The sequence below is a fragment of the Triturus cristatus genome, chromosome 3_1, assembly GCF_964204655.1.
Source record: "Triturus cristatus chromosome 3_1, aTriCri1.1, whole genome shotgun sequence".
Classification (NCBI taxonomy): domain Eukaryota; kingdom Metazoa; phylum Chordata; class Amphibia; order Caudata; family Salamandridae; genus Triturus; species Triturus cristatus.
The window spans coordinates 673899683-673919418 of NC_140583.1; the positions used below are offsets into that span (position 1 = coordinate 673899683).

Genomic DNA, 19736 nt, shown 5'->3' on the forward strand with positions numbered 1-19736 from the left:
CAGTGGCAAAAAATGAATGAGTTCTATGTGCTTCCTGGGTATTTTGCCACAACATCAGTGATTATATGTTTTGCGTTGCACGCTACCTGAATGTGCAGGGAGTGATATGACTTTCTGTTCCTAAACACATACTCGTTCTGTGATGGGGGTGAGAGTGCGACATGGGTCCCATCTACGCAGCCAATGACGTGGGGGAATTGGGCTATTTGGTAGAATTCCAGCTCGGTCTGATCTAGTGTCTGTTGTGTGCTGGGAAATTGGATGTGGTGATGCAGCCTCTGAACCATTGCATCAAGGAAAGCGTGGAAGAAGCGCGATAGCCACAGCAGGAGGGGTCTCTCAGAGTGCACTATCACCCCATGAAAACTACCTGATGCCAGGAAGTGCTGTGAGCACAGGTCCTGGACATGGGTGGGAATGGTGTGTGCCATGCGTGTTGGGTGTTCCAGTATGGGTCTCAGCTCTTCTATTAACTCCAGGATGCTGTCTGGGTGCAGCCTGTAATTCACATGGATCTCCTCCTCGGTCAGCTGGAAGAGGGTTATGTGTGCTCTGTAGATCCTTTCCTGGCATCTCCTTCTCTGTGTAGCATCTGTGATTCGCAGCCCCTGGCTAGAACATTCAGCCCAGCCATGGTGGGATATCCCAGTGGCATTGTGGACCTGTTTAAATAGGTAGCACCTGGTTACCACCTGCTCAGAGTTGGTGGTAATTGAGAAATGCAAAAATGCAAATTTTGCAAACTGCGACTTTTACCAACATCTCAATTTGCGAATTCGCATTTAGTGGGAACGGTAGTAGGGAATATCGCAAATGATGTGACGCTGATTGCGAATTCGCATAATTATTCGCAGAATCATTGGCATGCAAAAATGGTAATCGCTAAATTAGCGATTCCCATTTTTGTGCAGCTGAAACCTTTCCTACATAGGAACGGTCCGTTTTGCGATCGCATACACCCTGATTTTTGCGATTCGCAGTGTTTGCGATCGCAAAACAGCTTCCTACATATGGCCCGTGGTGTTTTAATAAAGTGAATAATTAGCTATCAGCACTAGCATGAGTAATTCGTTACTTCATCCACAAATAAGAAAAAGATATTTCAAGTAATTTTTTGTCTTCTCTTCATTCGGCCAAGCAAACTATTCCATTAGTGATGACCTCAGTTATGTGGAATTTCTATACTCTCCAGCATTGGATCTTTCATAGCTTCTCTTGTTGAGTTCATTACCGGTCATCAACGTGGGAGCCCTTCAGCGAATTTAACAGTAAAGCAGTAAAAGGTAGTGCCTTCCTGTCAATGACTATAGTCTATAAACAATGCCGCTTTGTTAACGTGTTCACGTCATTGTTAAAGGGCCAACCTTCATCCACTAAGGTGAGCGTGCTCTCTGACTCACCCCTCCCAGAGGTCATCACACCTCAGATTTCTACTGCATGTCATGTGAAAGGGAGTTCCAGAACTTTGCTCTTTCTTCAGTTCAGTTAAGTCTATAAATTGAGAAAGTTTCTTTAAAACTCTTTTTTTGGTGTGTAAATTTAATCCCCAGCCACTTTGATAAAGGGTTAGAGAGCTGAAAAACACTGGAGTATGGAAGCTTCTAGGAGGACTTCAAGACTTGATATTCCTGGGGGGGGAAATAATTTTCACAGATGACCTGCAGAAAATGTGCCTTTATTGCTTACATCGATACATAAGTCCAGGGACTGCTAAATTCTGAAGAACATTTTCAGCTAAAATTCTCAGTGATCAAGGAAGAAGGCTTTTTTTTTGTCAAAATCTGTTTGTTTGGTTTTAATATGACCACAGACAAGCAGCATAGACAATACATACAAACAGAGCAAATCGAGGGGGAGAGCCAGGAGTTACAGAGAGCTAGTATGAGTGTCATCTTCGTCTCAAGATCTATGACAGATATAACAAAACAGTAGAACAACAAAAAACAAGGGTGCCGTGATGCCATAAACTAAATATGTGTATTGGTGGGGTGCGGTGTCTGTGTTCTCCTTGTTAATTTTGGGTGGCGCACACAAGCGGCGGGGAAGCTATGCCCCTAGATGAGGAACAAGTTGAGGGCCCTAAGCCTTGGCCAGCAGGCCGTAAGTGGAAGCCCTTCAGAGAGGTAGCCCACCAGCAGGGACCAGGTATATTCAAATTCCTTCCTGGTGTCATCCATAATGTCCGCCATTCGCTCGAGGGCCAATGCCCTCCACAGTCTTGCGTGCCCCTGAGTCAGTGAGGGTGCCTCTGGTCGCTTCCATGCAGCTGCTAAGGCCATTTTTGTGGCCCCCAGGCACAGGCACAGCCACATAATCGAACGATCACTTCGCGTTTGACGCTTTAAAAGGGGGTTTATTATCCTTAACAGGGTGTGTTCTAGGGTCTGCGGGATTGGGTAACCTAAAATAAGCTTAATTTGAGAGAGGATCTCCTTCCAGAAAGGCTGGATATGTGGGCAGTCCCACCAGATATGTTTAAAGTCGCCCAGAAGGCCACACCCCCTCCAACATCTGTCTGAGGTATTGGGAAAAATCCTATGTAGTTTCTGAGGGTATAGATACCAGTCGTACACAACCTTGTAGTGTGCTTCCCGCAAGTACATTGATTGGTTACATTTTGTAATTTCGTTGTGTGGGCGTTCCCATTGTTTTCTCTCGGGAGGAGTATCTATGAGGGTATCCCAGAAGCCTCTGTATCTTGGGGTGGTGTGGGGGCCTAAGGACTGAATAAGAGCGTAAAGGAAGGAGATGCACCCCTTAGAGCCACTGCCTGATTGGGCACATTTTTCAATGGGAAGCAGATCCCTGGTGGCGGCTGAAAGAAGGCTTTTAAGATGGCTTCCGAAAATAAAATCTGCTGAACACCCCTCCTCAAGGAATAAGTCTGAGACCCATGGACAAAATAGCAGTGAAGGCCAAAAACTCCTCAGCCTTCAATTGCAAAAATAGCGCCTAAGACTATGCTTCTGATGGCTAAAAACCTAGATGGTCTTCATTCCAGAGAAGGCTGGGTTCCACACAATGTTATATGATCTAATAAAGTTTATTTTTTTTTAAATGAAAAAAAAAAACTAAGCTTCTGGCAAACCACATGAGAAGCGCCTTGAAAAAGTACTGAGAGAGGTTGATATACTGATAGACCAATGTCACCTGAGAGACAACACAAAAAGAGGCACTCCATGCCCCCTTCTTCCTCTCCTGTGGCAAAAACTGTAACATCTGCCATACTGTCTGGGAAAACTTAGTCTACGACACCGCCTATGACTATTGTTGACGACCATTCATTGATGCCGCAAACTAAAGGGAAGGAACACCTACTTGTGCAAAGCCCAAAAAAGAAGATATCGACGATACCCCAAAAGGCTCATCCATTGGAGGACCAATCCACCGATGAAAAAAACATTTTTGACTGACCCTTCAACGAGACCATCAACAACTGTCCCGTAGACCACATTACCATAAACATTACCATCGACTATATCACCTTTGATGGAGCTTTCACCTTTGAAAAGCCCATCTCTCACATTTCAGAATAAGGGGTCTAGAGATTCACGTCTGGAGCACACCTCTGCTAGCATCTAACAGCTCGATACTGAACCTGAGACTGATTTGTCTGGGTGCCATGACAGCTAACACTGCCTGGCAGCATAGGTGAGTCACCCTTCCAACAGGCCTCACAGCCCTAAGGCACGGTGCACTATACTTCAGGTGAGGGCATATCTGCCTGAGCAGATATGCCCCTACAATATTGGGCACCATTTCCTAATATTGTAAGTGAAGCCATAGAGCGTACATGGGCTGAGAGCTCGACAACTCGAGTTCCACAGCATCATGATGGCTTCACTGAATACAGGAGTGTTTAGTAACAAACTACTCCTTTCAATAAACCCACACTGATGCCATTGTAGGATTTATTGTACCATTTACCTATAGGGCACCACAGAGGTGCCCCCTGAATCTATACCAACCCCGGTGTGGTCTCTAACCGGCTGTAGGCAGCCAGGCACCACCAGACATGTTTCTAGGCCTCTGGGTAGAGAACCCCCAGCTCTCTGGATCCAGGAACAATGCACATCCTGGGCAGAGGTGTCATGCATCCTCCCCCAGGATGCACCAGTGCTCGAAGAAGGGAAGCTTCAAAGGCTTGTTGCCTTTTTAATGCGACTCAGCCTCTGCTGTTAGCAGGCGATGGCAGACCATGGTTTACACCCCCTCTTGAGGTGGGAAAACTGGCAGAAAAATTCTAATCAATAAGAGGTGTTCCCACCTCTGCCAACCCCACCCCTAAGGTCGGGGGAAGCGAGGTGAAGCACACTTTTCAGTCCCGCTATCTTGTGGGCCCCTCCAATCAGGGCTAGATCTATGCCTCCTCCCACAGGAGCATGGCATAATACAGGGCATAGTCACCCGAGGTGAGGTGCCCATTGGCCCGAACTGTTACTCTCCTAAAACACATCCTAAATGTAGTATTTAGGCGGCTCCCCCAGACCTGGACTCCAGAACTGCGGTGACCTAAGAAGCAAGAAGACGACCCTAAGAGAAGACTGAAGACAAAACTGCTTTGGCCCCAGCCTGTCTCCGGCTTCTGAGAACCTGCGACCCATCTTGCAGCCGGTGACCTCTGAAACCCTGGGAGGACTGCTGCCTTCGACAAAGACTCAAATCTCCTGCGGACAGCTGACCTGTCCAAGAAGAAACAAACTCCAAGAACTGCCACAAGGAAGACCAACACTTGTCGACTCGACTCCCTGCGCAAAATAACTACAAGGACCTCTGTAGTTGAGGACCAACACTGGTGTTGACGTGACTCACTGCTACCAAAGATCTCCCAAAGACTGCAGTGGTAGAGGACTGGCCCAAAGAAAGCCCTGCGAATGGACAACCTCTATTACCTTGAGGTATCCTCTCCGCCCCACTATCCTAGTTACCCCCAGCTCCATGCCCGAGAGCCTGTAACCTCCGACTAGTGGCCCTGCTGGTCGCCTCCTGCACTGCCTGCCCGACCGCGATCTCTCCAAGACTATCTGACAACGTCGTACTTGGTGAGGCAATCCCTCATTTGATATAATTCTAAAATAGCTCACTGGTGACTCATGCTTATAGAGACTAGGGGGGAATCATAATTGTGACGAAATTTTCGTTCCTTGCGCTATTTGCACGTACTCTGTTATTTGCACTTGGCATATTTGCACTTTTTCTAGCTTAAACCTGTAAAGCTGTATTGTATTTTATAAATGAACTATCACCTTTTAAATGTTTTTAAAAATAAACGTTCTACATTTGTTGATGCTCTGATGTGCTGATATTGACGAAGCTTCCGTCAGTCCTCGCCTATTCTTGCATTCCTCCGCTTCCCCGGTCCAACGCCGGCCTTTGTGGCCGTTTGATTGGAGGGAAGCGGATATTCCCCTCCCACGCCTTGACCTATCAGGGCCTCTGTTGTTCGCTCCTCTAGGGAAGGCGGAGACGAGAGTCCTCGAGCCGGGCAGCTATTTAGCTTCAAGCTGGGCCGGACGCGCAGCGGACGCGCGCAGCGGGCGCGCCGGTGGCGCGCCAAAGGTAAGCCCGTCTGCGCCCGTCCGCGCCAAGGACGTGACAGACGGGACATACTGCTCTTCCAGTTAGATTAACCTACAACGCTGAGGTCCTAAAAAGTTTAAATTCGACCTCCCTTTGCCAACATTCTATACATCCTGACTGCATATATGGAGCTTGTGTCTGTGGCAGATGTCTGTCAGACCTTCCATTTGTACTCTCAACTGGAGTCTCTCATCAGAATGACTACTCTACGGCTGGCACTGCTAGGAACGGGGGTCTACTTGTTGGAGGCCTTATCAACGCACGATCTATGGGTAAACATAGTCAAGACATCAGGGACCTAATTCTAGACTCCCAACTTGATATCCTTTTTGTAACAGAGACCTGGCTCAAGGACTGGAGCAGCCCAGATATTGCCGACGCGATCCCTTCAGGCTATCTTATACAGAGGAAGGACTGGCCAGTGGGTAGAGGTGGAGGACTGGCTATTATATTTCGTGACTCATTGGTCTGTACTTTCTTTGAATTGGATGCGTTACTGGATGTTGAAAGTTTGGGTTTCTGTCTTTCTCTGAATGCCACTCTGTTTCTCTGGTGCTCTTATGTATAGGCCTCCTGGTCAAAATGTAAAATTTATTAATTCACTTAATGACCCATTAAGTTACTTTATGCTCAAATATGCCAATTTTACGCTTTTAGGTGATTTTAATCTTCATTTAGAGGATCACTCTGATTCTGGAACAAATAATTTTCTTCAAACTTTAGATTTGTTTTCACTACAGCAAATAGTGAATGGCCCCACCCATTTGGCAGGTCACACCCTTGATGGGGTCTGCTCAAATCTATCGCACCTTGCTGCAGATACCCCCGTTCTCCTAATCTGGTCTGATCATTCCTTTATCCCCCTTAGAATTACTATGCCTCCAATGACACAGATTGTGAAAACCTTTAATAATCCTCAGCAGGGGCCCTCATGGACGCAGATTATTAAAAATCCTAATTTAACCACAGTGGCCAAAAGTCTAGTCCCATCTTTAACAGGCAATACAGATACTGATTCCCACCTTTTTCAGTCCTGGCTCACTAACATCAGCAAGGCCATTACGCCCTCACACATAAGAAGCAAGCCGCTAAAACCAAAAAATGTAAATACCCCCTGGTTTACGCTCACACTGGCTCTTGCCAGATTGCATTGCAGGCAATTGGAGCGGCAGTGGAGAAAGGGATATACGGAGAAACAAAAAACAATTTTCAGGGAAGGTAGGAAAGCATATCTTTCCCAAATTCAACTGGCAAAAAAGGAATTCTTCACAAATAAAATCAACTTAGCTCAAGACAATCAGAAGACGATTTTTCAAATTGTAAAATCTTTCACAACACCGACGGCGGAGCAAAGAGAGTTGCCCGCCTCTCAGTTACTATGCGATCAGATCTCCTTGTTTTTTGAGGAGAAAATCCTCACAATTCAGAAAAATTTCCCAGATGCCAATTGCTCCCTTGACTTCTCTCCGACGAATAGCTCTGCCTCTCTGGTGGCATTCTCTCCTGTATCTTTAGATATGACCCTTATGGCCACACAAAAATGTAAATCGGGGTCGCCCTTGGACGCCTGTCCTCCATCGGTTCTTCACAAGCTGTCAGAGGTAGCAAACCCTCTGATTAATCAGATTGTTAATTCGTCCCTTAGTCTGGGCGTTGTCCCAGCAGACTGGAAGTTGGCACTGGTTAAACCATTAAAAAAAAAACAACATATTGACTCAGCTGTGCTCTCCAATCTCCGCCCTATCTCACTTCTTCCAACTTTGGGAAAAATTACAGAAACCTTTGTTTTAAAGGAGCTCACAAAATTTCTGGAAGATCAACAGATTCTTCACCCTCGCCAAGCAGGATTCCGTCCCAAACATTCTACGGAATCAGCCCTTATTGAAGTTTCCGATGCCCTGAAGATGATTGCAGATAGAGGTAGGAAGGGGGTACTGATTCTGCTCGATTTGTCAGCTGCATTCGACACGATCTCTCATGACATCCTCTTGAGACGTCTCGAATGCAGCGGCATCTCGGGCACGGTGCTGAAATGGATCAGATCCTTCCTGACCTCACGGAGACAGGCCATTACCCTTGGTTCTTTCCTTTCTCCTGAACGACCCATTTCAGCAGGAGTCCCTCAGGGATCTTCCCCAAGTCCATTACTTTTTAATGTCTATATGGCCCCTCTGATCACTTTGATCAGTTCCTTCGGGATTGAGGTTCTGTCATACGCAGATGACACTCAAATGATTATCTCCTTGGAGAACGACTCCACGCAGGCTGAAATGAATTTTAAAGCCTGCCTAACTGCTGTTCTCCAATGGATGTCGATTAATCATTTGAAGTGTAACACCGATAAAACAGAGATTCTCCCCATAGGGACTGACACCTCTTTCCACCCGTCGATGTGGTGGCCTGACGGGGCTACCCCACCCCCTGAGGTGGTCAAGGTCGCCAAAACCTTAGGAGTCCAATTTGATAACTCCCTTTCCTTTCTTCCTCATACTAAAGCAGTCGCGGGAACGTGTTTCGGCTTAATTAAAACTCTAAAAAAATTCTTCCGGTTCCTTCCTTTGTCAGCTAGAAAGTCCGTAGCAGTGGCCCTGATACTTTCTCGTATTGACTACTGCAACGGGCTACTGGCCGGAGCCAATAGATCAGTTCTAAAGAAGTTTCAGGTGGTACAACATGCTGCAGCCCGCCTGGTACTTAAACTCCCCAGAAGATCCTCAGCGTCTGCCGCCTTAAATAAACTTCATTGGCTCCCGGTCCACAAAAGAATTCTCTTTAAAATCCTCCTCATCACGTTCAGGGCAAAGACGAATATTGGCCCTAAGTTTTTGTCGGCACGTATCACTCCTTATACTACCACCAGGCCACTCAGATCCTCCTCGGCAAATCTTCTAAAATTACCCAACTACAGATATAAACGTAAAGGCGCAAAAACCCTAGCCTTTTTGGGTTCCAGAACATGGAATAAGTTGCCAGCCCAGATTAAACTCTGTAATACTGAACTTTCATTCAGGAAAGATCTCAAAACTTGGATTTATGGTATCTCGGACGACTGCTGCTTTGCTTTGATTTAATTACTCTTAGCAAGTCAATAATCCGTGCTATCACTACTGTAAGACGCCAGCGCCAAGATACTCCTCGCGGAGTGATAGTGCGCTTTATAAATACAATCTCAAATCAAAAATCAAACAACGGCGGACCCCCATCCGATCTACCCGCAATGGTAACTGTTGGCCACCTGCTGATAACTATCCCGCTCCTTGTCTTCACCAATCGCAAGGGTAAAGGTCATTGCCCGTATTGACAGCCTCTGCGAAGATACTGAGCTCTGCACCGTACGGGTGCCCCAGTACCCCACGACCAACCCTGCACTTTGTGTGGGTCTGACCACCCGAAGACTAGAACCGTAAGTCGTACATGTTAGATTTGGGGGTCTCTAGTTGGCAGAGGTAGGTACCTTTGATCAAATGGGGACCCTTGTGTCTAGTCAGGTTAAGGGGGGTACACTCCTAAAATAACCCCTGCTCACCCCCTTGGTAGCTTTGCATGAGCAGACAGGCTTATCTCAGAGGCAATGTGTAAAGCATTTGTGAACACATACAGTAATATAGTGACAAAAGTACAGATGGACACCACACAAGTTGTATACTAAAAATAAGTACTCCTTTATATAGACTTATCACAAGACCACAAACGACAAAAATCCAAAATACTGTACTTTAAAATGGTAGAAATAACTTAGTTCTCTTTAGATGGTAAATGCGACACTTTAAGTTCAATGTACCTTTGGATGCGTAACGCTATACAACGAGTGTTGCAGGGAAGCTGATGCGTCGGTTCCTTACACACAAGAACGGTGATGCGTCGGCTCCTTACTGCTGTGTAGGAGACAATGATGAGTCGGTTCTTCTTGGGGTGGGGAGAGATGCGTCGGTTTCTTACTGCACTTCCGTTGCGATGCGACCAGCATCACCGTGATGCGATGAAGATCCGGTGCAATGAAACAAAATGGTGTCGTCTTCTTGATGCGACAACGATGGGTGCACGCCCGACGGCCGCGCGGCGAATCAACGAATCTTCTGAGCCGCGACAGGCCCTGCAACACGCTTCTCCGGTGATGCGACTGTGTGTTCTGCGACGGCGACACTCTTCTCCAGTGATGTGAGGCGACGGCGGCAACATCCTCCTTCAGTGATGCAACAACTTCGGCTGCGGCGGCTACACGCTTCACCGGTGATGCAACGGCGTCTGCTGCGATGGAGACATGCTTCTTCGGCGATACGAGGTGCTGATGCGATGTGACAGTGGTAGCAGCGACACCCTTCTTCAGTGATGCAACGACAGCGGCTGCGGCGGCGACATGCTTCTTCGTGAGTCGCGTTTCCATCTCCCAGCGACACGCAGTCCCTCAAAAGGCCCAGCACAACAGCTGGCACTTCCAATTCCCAGCAAGGGAATTCAGGGGAGCTGGTTGGTGAAGTCTGTTGTCCCTGAGACTTCTCAAAAAAAGGGGGGAATTAGAGGTTAATGGTTAGGTTCACCCTCCACTAGTACATGTATCAAAACAACAACCTGAGTAAGTCAAGTCAAAAGAACCTAACCTGGAGGAATAGAAGGTGTCAGAAATCAACTCGATCCTGAAGAACACCAATTTGAAAGAAAGGGAAAGATTATCTCTTTCTTGAGTCCCCTCACTCACCAGGGTTTCCCCACGGTGACATGCTTCATCATTGGGGTCCTCTACGGACTGAGGCGTGCTACAACTTGCGAGTTACGTAGGAGCACTAGAAATCAGACTATGTGTAGTGCAAGTGAAAAAATGGTGGAGTGGGATAAGGAAAAGTAAAATAATCAGCTAGTGGGCCAAATAGACTTTATTAATGCTCTTAGCTGATAAGTTAAAACGGGGCGATATGCTAGAAAGCCCTCACTATAATGGAAAGGTGTGCCTAGCATATGGTCTGGTCAACTAGTTTCGAGCTTCCCCAGCTCTTCTTCAGGACTGCACTGGGACCAGCCCAGTGTGAAAAAATGCCACTCCTAGTTAACCTGAATCAGGTGCAAAAAAGTGAGACGCTGCAACTATAAGGCATGTGTTTACAAATACATACGTAATGTACGTCAGGAAATATCTGTAGGATATAATAAAACAAATGTTAGAGGAAAAAAATATGATCATAAGTACTGTTGTCAATGTTTGTCGTGAGCACACTACACCCAAGTGTTCGTACACTTTCCTTTCTGATGTGCCTCTTTGTGATTTAAAAACAGAAGAGAAACGATAAATTACTTTCTCCATCCCGGCGTTGTGCTAAAAAAGTGGGTCGAAATTCACAAAACTAACGTGTCTGACACAACATAAAACATACATACAAATAACGAAGAAAAAGACATTACATACTTAATAAAAAGCAACAATGTGCCTCATGGTCGACGGAGGGGGTGCGGTGATCTCGTACATCTAGGAGAAAATTGTAAATGTAAATGAGATCGTTAAGACTGTGGCGTGCTCCGTAGTGATGGTTCGCCCTTAGGGGGAGAAAAACAGGAAGAATGATCTCCTCGTAGCGTGTAGGTATGAAGATCCTGCCGTTCAAATATCACTTACTTGTACGTTGACAACCACACTCATGGACACCTAATGGAGCCAAACCTCACGGACCGCATTCTGGCGTGTCCCCGGTGTGGAGCTGGTTATCTATGAGTAAACTCGCATGGAAAGCGAGGAGGGCTCCTGGTCGGGTACCTATCCGGAGGGGCCATTTTGGATTGGGACGGAATTGCGGGGAAATAATAGATAGTTCTCTGAAAGGAGGTAATATCTCGTGTGTGGTGGTGGGAACATAGTGGAGTCTAATGTTTACACTGCGCAATGGCCCTAAATGGATAATATCTGAACCACTCGGTGGCCCAGACGGATAGTTGCAAAGGCGAAGTATTAACTATGAGAAAACTTTGAAAAAATGTTTTGAAAAAACTTTATCGTCCAGAGGTCAGGTGCTTGACAACTAGGATGTGGTGCCTAATTGGACCACATCCTAGTTGTCAAGCCTTGTGCTGACTCACCCTGTCTCCTGGAATCCCCCAGCCCCTGTCACTCAAACTCCTGACAAGGCATACACAACCTAGCCGAGGCAAGCATGGATGGTTAGGCAAGAAAATACTTACTTTCTAAAAGTGGTATTTTTAAACACAGAATGTTAAAACCAACTTAACTAAAAGATGTATTTTATCATTCTGAGTTCAGGCCTACTAAACTCAAATTTCTACCTAGTTCCCGGAGTCAGTTAGGATTATAAGATGTTATAATCAAACTGCCCATTCTGGCCTATGGGGAACAGGTAGCCTTGCAGTAGTGAAAAACAAAAATGGCTGTAATTGTATTGTATTGTATTTCAGACTTATAAAGCGCGCTGTAACCCTACGGGCATCCTGGCGCTGCGGTACAAATACTCTACCACCACACTTCCGGGCTAGCTGGTTGCTAGGCTAAGCCTGTACTCTAGGAAAACGCCAAGTTTTAATTTTTCCCCTGAACTTCGTCAGATCCTGCATCTGTCTTAGCTCAACTGGCAGACTATTCCAAAGGCGTGCTGCCGCATAGCTAAAGGCTCTTCCGCCAGATTTAACTTTCTTAATCTTGGGTATATTCACCAGATTAGTCGAGGAGGATTGAAGACTGCGGGTGGGATTATACCAGTTGAACTTAGATTGCAACGGTATCGGTCCCATCCCATGCAGAGCCTTGAAGACAATGCACAGCGATTTAAATTGTATCCTCTGGAATACCGGAAGCCAGTGCAGCTCCGCCAACGCCAGGGATGTGGATGCAGTCGTGGTCTAGATAGGGCCAGTTTAACCGCCACCGTCCGGACTCTATGGAGTCTCCCAATCCGGTATCTAGAGGTTTCCAGCAGTAGCCGTAATTCACTATCAGGGCATGCCACACACACCAGGGCATGTCCTACCTTATACTTACTATGCACCCTGCTCTTGGGCCTACCATAGGGGTGTCAGATATAAAGAAAAGGGAAGGTTTGGGGATTGGCAAGTCGGTGCACTTGGCCAGTCAGCATGGCAGAACCAGACTGCCCATAGGCTCTGCAATGTTAGGCCTGAGACACACTTTACAGGCTGCTTCTGTGGGTGGCACAACCAGTGCTGCAAGCCCACAAGCAGCATTTGATTTACAAGCCCTGGGCACCCATGGTGCACTGTACTAGGGTCTGACAAGTAAATCAAATAACCCATACATGGAGTCACTAATCCATTACAACAATTAACAATAGGGAGCACTTGCACTGTGGCACTGAACAGCAGTGGCACAGTGCCAAAAGCATCTAACACCAGCAAAAACACATGAGGCAACAGCAAAAAAATGGAAGGGAGACCCACGCCAATGGTGCCAGGTCTAACAGTACACTTGCCTTAAATAGCCTTCAATTAATTTCCTGCACTGGATAATCTTGAACTGTTTGAACTTGTCGACTTTTAATCACGAAAAGTATCTTTACTTAAAACTTACTTCACTTAGCAACAAGGTCTTGGTCTTAAAATAAAATACAAAGTATAATTTTATAAAATTGGTCTGGATCTCCTTCTTGAGTCGTCTGTCCTTTATTGATCATGTGTGTGCACTTAATGTCTTGCACTCCATGGTTAGGTCTAAGGCTGCTCGCCCACACTAACACTAATAGAGCACTTTGGGTTTAGCATTAAGCCCTGTACACTTTTGGGGAACCCCTGGACTCTGTGCACGATATTACCACCTATTGATAATATCATATATAGAGCCAGCTTTCTACAATCCTGTACAGAATTTATGATAACTATTTAAAAATAGGTGGGAAGGGTATGACCAGACGTGGGTCCCGTGCTCACTACACCACTGAATTCAAACTAGCCTGGCTGATGAAGGGTGATGCCCTGAAACCTTTGCTTGGCAGTTCGGGCTGGACTGTTTCCACAGGAACAGGGTCAAAACTGATTTGCATATGGCTGGGTCCACACTGCGGTGGTGTGGTGAGCAAAAGAATGATGGGTTAGACCCAGATCCTTGTTACTGTGGGTGAAAGTTTGCATTGTCCAGCATTCCGTCCATCAATTGTTTCTTTTGCATATGTCACTCTAAGTGAGAAGGGTACGCACAGACGTTGGTCCCATGCTCACTACACCACTGAATTTAAGCAAGCCTGGCTGATGAAGGGTGATGTCCTGAAACTGGTCCCAGGATGCTGGTCTTCGGTCCAGGGGGGACCTGGCTTCGCAGTTTGGGCTGGACTGGTCCCACAAGGAACAGGGTCAAGACTGATTTGCATATGGCTGGGTCCAAACTGGGGTGGTGTGGTGAGCAAAAGAATGATGGATTAAACCCAGCTCCTTGTGACTGGGGGTGAATGTTTGCATTGTCCAGCATTCCGTCCATCAATTGTTTCTTGTGCAACTATTTAATAACGGCATACTCCATCTAGCTCAGTGGTTATCATTATCTTCTCTAATAAAATTGTCAGCATCATGTGCCTCACGTTAGTGTTCATCAATTCCTGACAGGAAGCATTCGTCCAGGGGAGATGCGCAAGTGCGTGATTCAAAATGGCTGCCTCCTGATAAGGTTTGACGAGCCAGTCATCCAACAGCGATCATTTTGGCTGAATTGAGGGTAATTTACTTGCATCTTGCCTCACCATGTCTCATGTTACATGTGGTGCTTCAGAAATTGCACTTTCTAGGGTGGTTCAACTCCTTAAGTGCATGCCTTCAGAGTTCACCAAGGCTTCATCTACTCAGTTGTCCAGATTCTTGTCAGAGAAGGCCTAGTTACTCCAGGAAAGGGTGCAGTTTAGGCCTTTGAATGCTCCCACAGCTGGTTTTAGCTGCTGCACCTGAGGTAATTCTTTCATTTGACCCAGTGTTTTTTTCCATCTTTCTGAATTTTCTACTTCTCTACATTTTCCTGATTCGGTTTTCAGTTTTCTTTCAATATGAATGGGGAAATTGTATCTTCTAATGCTAATATGTGCAAACAAACAGCTCCACTGCCTATTAAATCAAAAATTGTTGACTTTTTATTTTAACCTCCCCTTCAAATGTTTTTGAAGAATTACAAGCTGTTTAATCCAATACTGATGGTATTGTTAGTCAGATTCAAAATATTCGTAAAGATATAGCTGGTCTATTTATGAAAGTCTCTGACAACAAAATTCAGATACGAGAAAGTAAATCTATGATTGACCAAATACTTCCCATTACAGCAAAAATTCTTCCTATGAACAAACCTTTCCTGAATTCGGAGAATCGCAAAAGACAATACAAATTGAGGATTTTTAATTTACCGGAAAACATTAAAGGTACTAATTGCAGAATATATCTTGAAATATGATTTCCTGACTTATTACAATAACGTTTACTGTCATTTGAAATTGATAAAGCACACCGTATCCAACCCCACCTTAAACCAGGTCAGACCAAACCCAGACAAGTCATATTTAAGGTGCTAACCATAACCACCTCGTCATGATTAAAAAAACTGCTCTAGAAATTCACCTTCTATTAGTCAACAGTAAAAAAAAATTATATTTATCAAGACTTCACAAAAGAAACAGTTGCCATATGTAAAGAATTTACTGCTCCATGTTTCATAGTAAAAATATTCTGGCTTTAAATATGCCCTTTTTGACCCTTCTAATATTCGTGTTTGGAAAGACAACATCTCTAAATCTTTTCACCGCCATCAGGATCTTCGAGCATTCGTTGACCATCATTATCTTCTTTCTATAGATACACCGGCGCTTGTCAATTGATTGTTCAGTTGTGGCCTCCTCATTATTTCAGTATCCCTCTTTCTGTGCATCTACTGATTACGGGCTTGTTTTTACTAGCTCATCTTGTATATGTGCATGTGTGAGTCACAGCTATCATTTATATTTTCTGTTGAGGTGTCCATGTTGTCTTCTGTTTTTTCTGTTCTCTCTCCGTTTGTTACTTTCCAAAGCTGCGTCTGTGTCCTTAATTCAGTACAACTTTTCTTGATCTTTGGTTTCCAACTCCTCCTCCTCGTTCTTGTTATTATTTTATCACGTGGATACTTCAAAAGAAATTACATTTGTCTCTCTTAGCGTTTGAGAATTCCAGTTAAGCGTGTTAAATATTCTCTTATTTAGCTAGACGCAAAGCTGATATGTTTTCTCTAAGACACTCGTGTTGTAGATCAAATATTATCTTATATTAATAAGAAATGGGTCGGGCTATCATTACAGTTACAATCTTGTTCTCAAGGACACCCCAAATACAGATTTTAGACTAATGCTCTTGATACTGATGGTAGATACTTATTTGTTAAAGTTAATTATTTGATTATTTACTATCCTCAGCTACTAATTCAATGACATCAAATTGGAACGATGCATCTCGTTTATCAGTATATACCTAGTGGTCCTGGTTTATTTTGACTAGATGAGGTACTCATTAATCCCTTAATGGTTATTCTCCTCGTACCTCCTCATTTAAACTGTTTTGGAAACCTGTTGATGATTCTATTTCCTTAAAACGTATCTCTAACTATATTTTCATATTCTATATGGATTAATGTTAAATGTTTTATAGTTGGAGATCTAAGCAGTAGCTATTGTTTGTTCCTTAATTTAATTTTATACCAATGCTCATCATATGCATATTTATTATTTCTTTTTACAGGTACAGTTATGATTATTTCGTATTTATAATTATTATTGTTTCATGTACCCTTTCTATAATATTTTTTCTTTCGTCTTCATTACTTTAAAAAAATGAATAAAATATTTTGAAAACCAAGAAAACATTGTTCCCTCAGGAAATAATGGAATACCAAATTGTTTGACCAAGATTATTTGTGTCTTTATCCTTGGATTGTTCTAGCAGTGAGGCATGGCAGTTTTCCTACTCTTTCTTTGCCATGAGACCTCATTGGAGTGTACTATACACTTCAGAATGTACATTTTTATATATTGGTATGATGTAATCCACATTGTTATAGGTGCAACATGTATGTTGAGGTTGAAGCAGGGGCTTTAGGGGATAGTATTGGTGTATATAGAGTGACAGAATTCTAAACAGTTGAGTGTATCTCATCCTTTACTTCTAAACGTAGAATCTGTCATTCATCTACCAATATTTACATGAGCCCGTCGGTAGAATGAACACCATCCAGGCAAAAATATCAAGAGTATATTACTTGGGGAGAACTTCAATGACTCAAAAAAAAAAAACCATGGATAAATCCAGAAACAGTGGCCTTCTTTACATTTGTGAAATGCAAATATTTCACCTCTTTCTGACAGAAGGCATCAAGTGTCATGAGGAAAGTTTGATCAGCTGTAGTTATATTTACGGATACGTGTTTCTCCAGAAGACCAACCAACCATTTTGCGCGCTCTCTTGCACTGTTCACTATAGCACTGGATTGCTCAGATTGAAAGAACTAATTGAGACAGGTCTGTTTCTAAATTGTTGTCTTTTATACTGTACGAGTCCTCTGTTTCTCACCAATCGAGACAATGTTTCATTAGTCTAAATTAGAACAGAATTACTACTGGACTTTGTTTTTCTCATGTTGGTGTTTTGGCTGTTGTCGAACGTAAAAAAAAATAATACTCCGCTGTACACATTTTAAAACAATTTAATTTGTGTGTGAATTTATTTGTACAGAGACGAGAGGTTGTTAATGGTGAAGTGGAACCAACAGAGGAAGAATGTGAATGGCACAGTGAAACAGAAGAGGAGGAGAAATTAGCAGTAAGAACATTTATTTCCTACTTTTGTATAACTAGTCACTGCAGCATGTTCTTATTCCCAGATTAACAATTTAGCAAGAAGTTGCTGTTGAAGAGGAACTTTAACAGATGTTTAGTCTCTAAGTATTCAGATTTAAGAAGTGCTCAGTTTCTTTTAGAATTCACGGTATGCTGTTTTAGACCAACCTTAATTATTCTATCTTCTGTATTGTTATGATCCCTTTTAATGCGTCCAACCGATTTGTGTGTAATTTTTTATTTTGGATTGCCGTTTTTTTCCTATGGAACCTTAAGTTCCCTTTGAAGGCCCTCAAATTAAGAGAGCAGTTTTGCTACTTTTCCTGTCCTCAAGGAGCTTGGACCCAGTCTGCTTTGTACCTTCACCTACTCCCGCATTCCTCCATTTACGTTCAGGAAGTGCAGACCACTGGGAATCTGATGAGGAGAGTTGGGCTTGCAAAGAAGGATTTCTCCATCCACAAAATGCTGTTGTCAAATGCCTGGCAGCTAACACATCCATTGTTTAGTGTCAGAGTTTTGACTCTGAACAACCTGGGCTGTGACTGTAGCACTGTGCAGCCATTTCCCTCTTTCCAGGAAGGTATTTGAATTTAGCCCACACTGACCAGGCCATTCTGCATATTTGCCTGCTGGTGTTTTGAGAGGTCAAGGCACTGGAGGTGGGGGAGGAGGTCTGACTAGGAGAGGGATAAGAGGTCGTTTGTCTTGCAATGCTTTGCTTTCATGTCCACAAAACATGCCTTTGGGGCATTGTTATTTTATGACCTTTGTGAAGTGCTTAGTTACTCCAAAACGGAGTGTCCCTGCGCTAGTAAATCAACTGCCAAGTCTACAGAGGCAGGAGGAATTCGATTAATTCAAACAGCCAGGTTGTGAGTTTTTTTCCGAAAGGTCGGTTCTGAACTTTCCTGCCTCTGGTGTAGCGGGAGGAAAGTTCCAAAGTTTGGGCCAAGAGGCAGAAGGAGCGGCCACCCATCTGAACTCTTTTCATCCTTGGCACAGCCTCTTGTTTAGTTCCAACATATCTAAGACACCTGTTAGGTCTTTAGGGCTTAATCAGTGTGTGAAGGTAGCAGGGGCCTCTGTTTCCAATTTTATGGCCGAAGCAAAGAGCTTTGAAAGAGCCAGTGCAGTTTAATGAGCGTTGGACCCAGAGAAGAGCGTCTAGTGATTTTCAGCAGCACCTTTGCTGCTGTGTTTTGTACCCGTTGGAGTATCTTCAGTTTGCCTTGGGTGGCACCCCAGTAGAGTACGTTACAGGAATCTAGTCCGGAAACCAGAAGTGCTAGGATTACAGTTTTTCTGGCCACTTCTGGAAGTAAAACGATCTTGCTTAGCATGCTCAAAGTGGCAAAACATTCAAGTTTGGATATCTAGTTGTCAAAGAGATGTAATACTTTATCATTTGGGACGTTGCTTTCATAACGGCCTCTAGGGTCAGTACCGGGGGAACAACAATGCTTCGCTTACCCTGAGCCAGTGCTCGCTCTATCTCACATCAGCAGTTTCAACCACTGTGAGTATTTTCTCAGTGGGTGCAAAGCGCATTTCAATGTTGGTGTACACATGTTATTTTATGCTATAGATACCGTATCACCTTCATTGAAAGTGATACAGGTATACCAGGTGGGTCCAGCGACTACACAGATCACCAGGTCAGTTGAGTTTACATGTGTGTGCAGATGTTGAGAAGCTATCATAGCTTGTACTGAATGTAAAATGTTTGTGTGTTCCTGTGTCCAATGGTTGATTGAAAAATTAGGTCTGATCAAGTCGTAGAACAGTTTTACTCGTTCTGCGTAATCCAAAATGTATGTTCTGCCAAAATGTAAAAATCCTAAAATGGATTGTAGTCATTTCAGAGTTGTTGGAGGTTGGATCAGTGCACATTTTTCTAAAAACTCTACTGCCAGTCTTTTGCCTTCACTTGACAGCTTGTGTCCCAGAAACAGGACATTGAGATGTTCAGTTTTTTTTTATTTTACTTTTTTTATTAAATTTGTAGCCCATGTGAGCGGATCCAAGAATTATGTGGTTCACTCTAGCCAAGTGTTCCATTAATTAATCGTCGCTCAGATGAATATAGTCTACATAGTACAATGCCTCCTCATCAAAATTTTGAAGTATTTTTGTTACCCTGGCTGGAAACAGCCCAGGGCTGTTCTTATACCCTTGAGGTCAACAATAAAATTGACCCTATGAACCTAGAGCTGAAAATGCAGTCAAATATCTGCTTCCAGGCGCAATATTCTGGCTGAAGAATTCATTTGAGCTATCTAGTGTTGTTTTGTCTTTCTTCCGCACAATGTTATTTATTAGTGTGGCACTATGTGCAATTTGTACTGCTAAATGTGCGTGTGGAAGTGTTCA

The 19736-nt window shown here is 44.1% G+C and overlaps 1 protein-coding gene across 6 annotated transcripts in view; it reads left to right on the forward strand.

Annotated features, from left to right (window-relative positions):
• Positions 1-19736, forward strand: part of NAP1L4 (nucleosome assembly protein 1 like 4) — a 1162803-nt gene that overhangs the window by 364381 nt on the left and 778686 nt on the right. For all 6 annotated transcript variants that reach the window (XM_085644739.1, XM_085644737.1, XM_085644738.1 and 3 more), the window contains one exon: positions 17260-17346. In XM_085644739.1, the coding sequence (XP_085500865.1) occupies positions 17260-17346 (87 nt within the window). The remainder of the gene's footprint in view (positions 1-17259; positions 17347-19736) is intronic.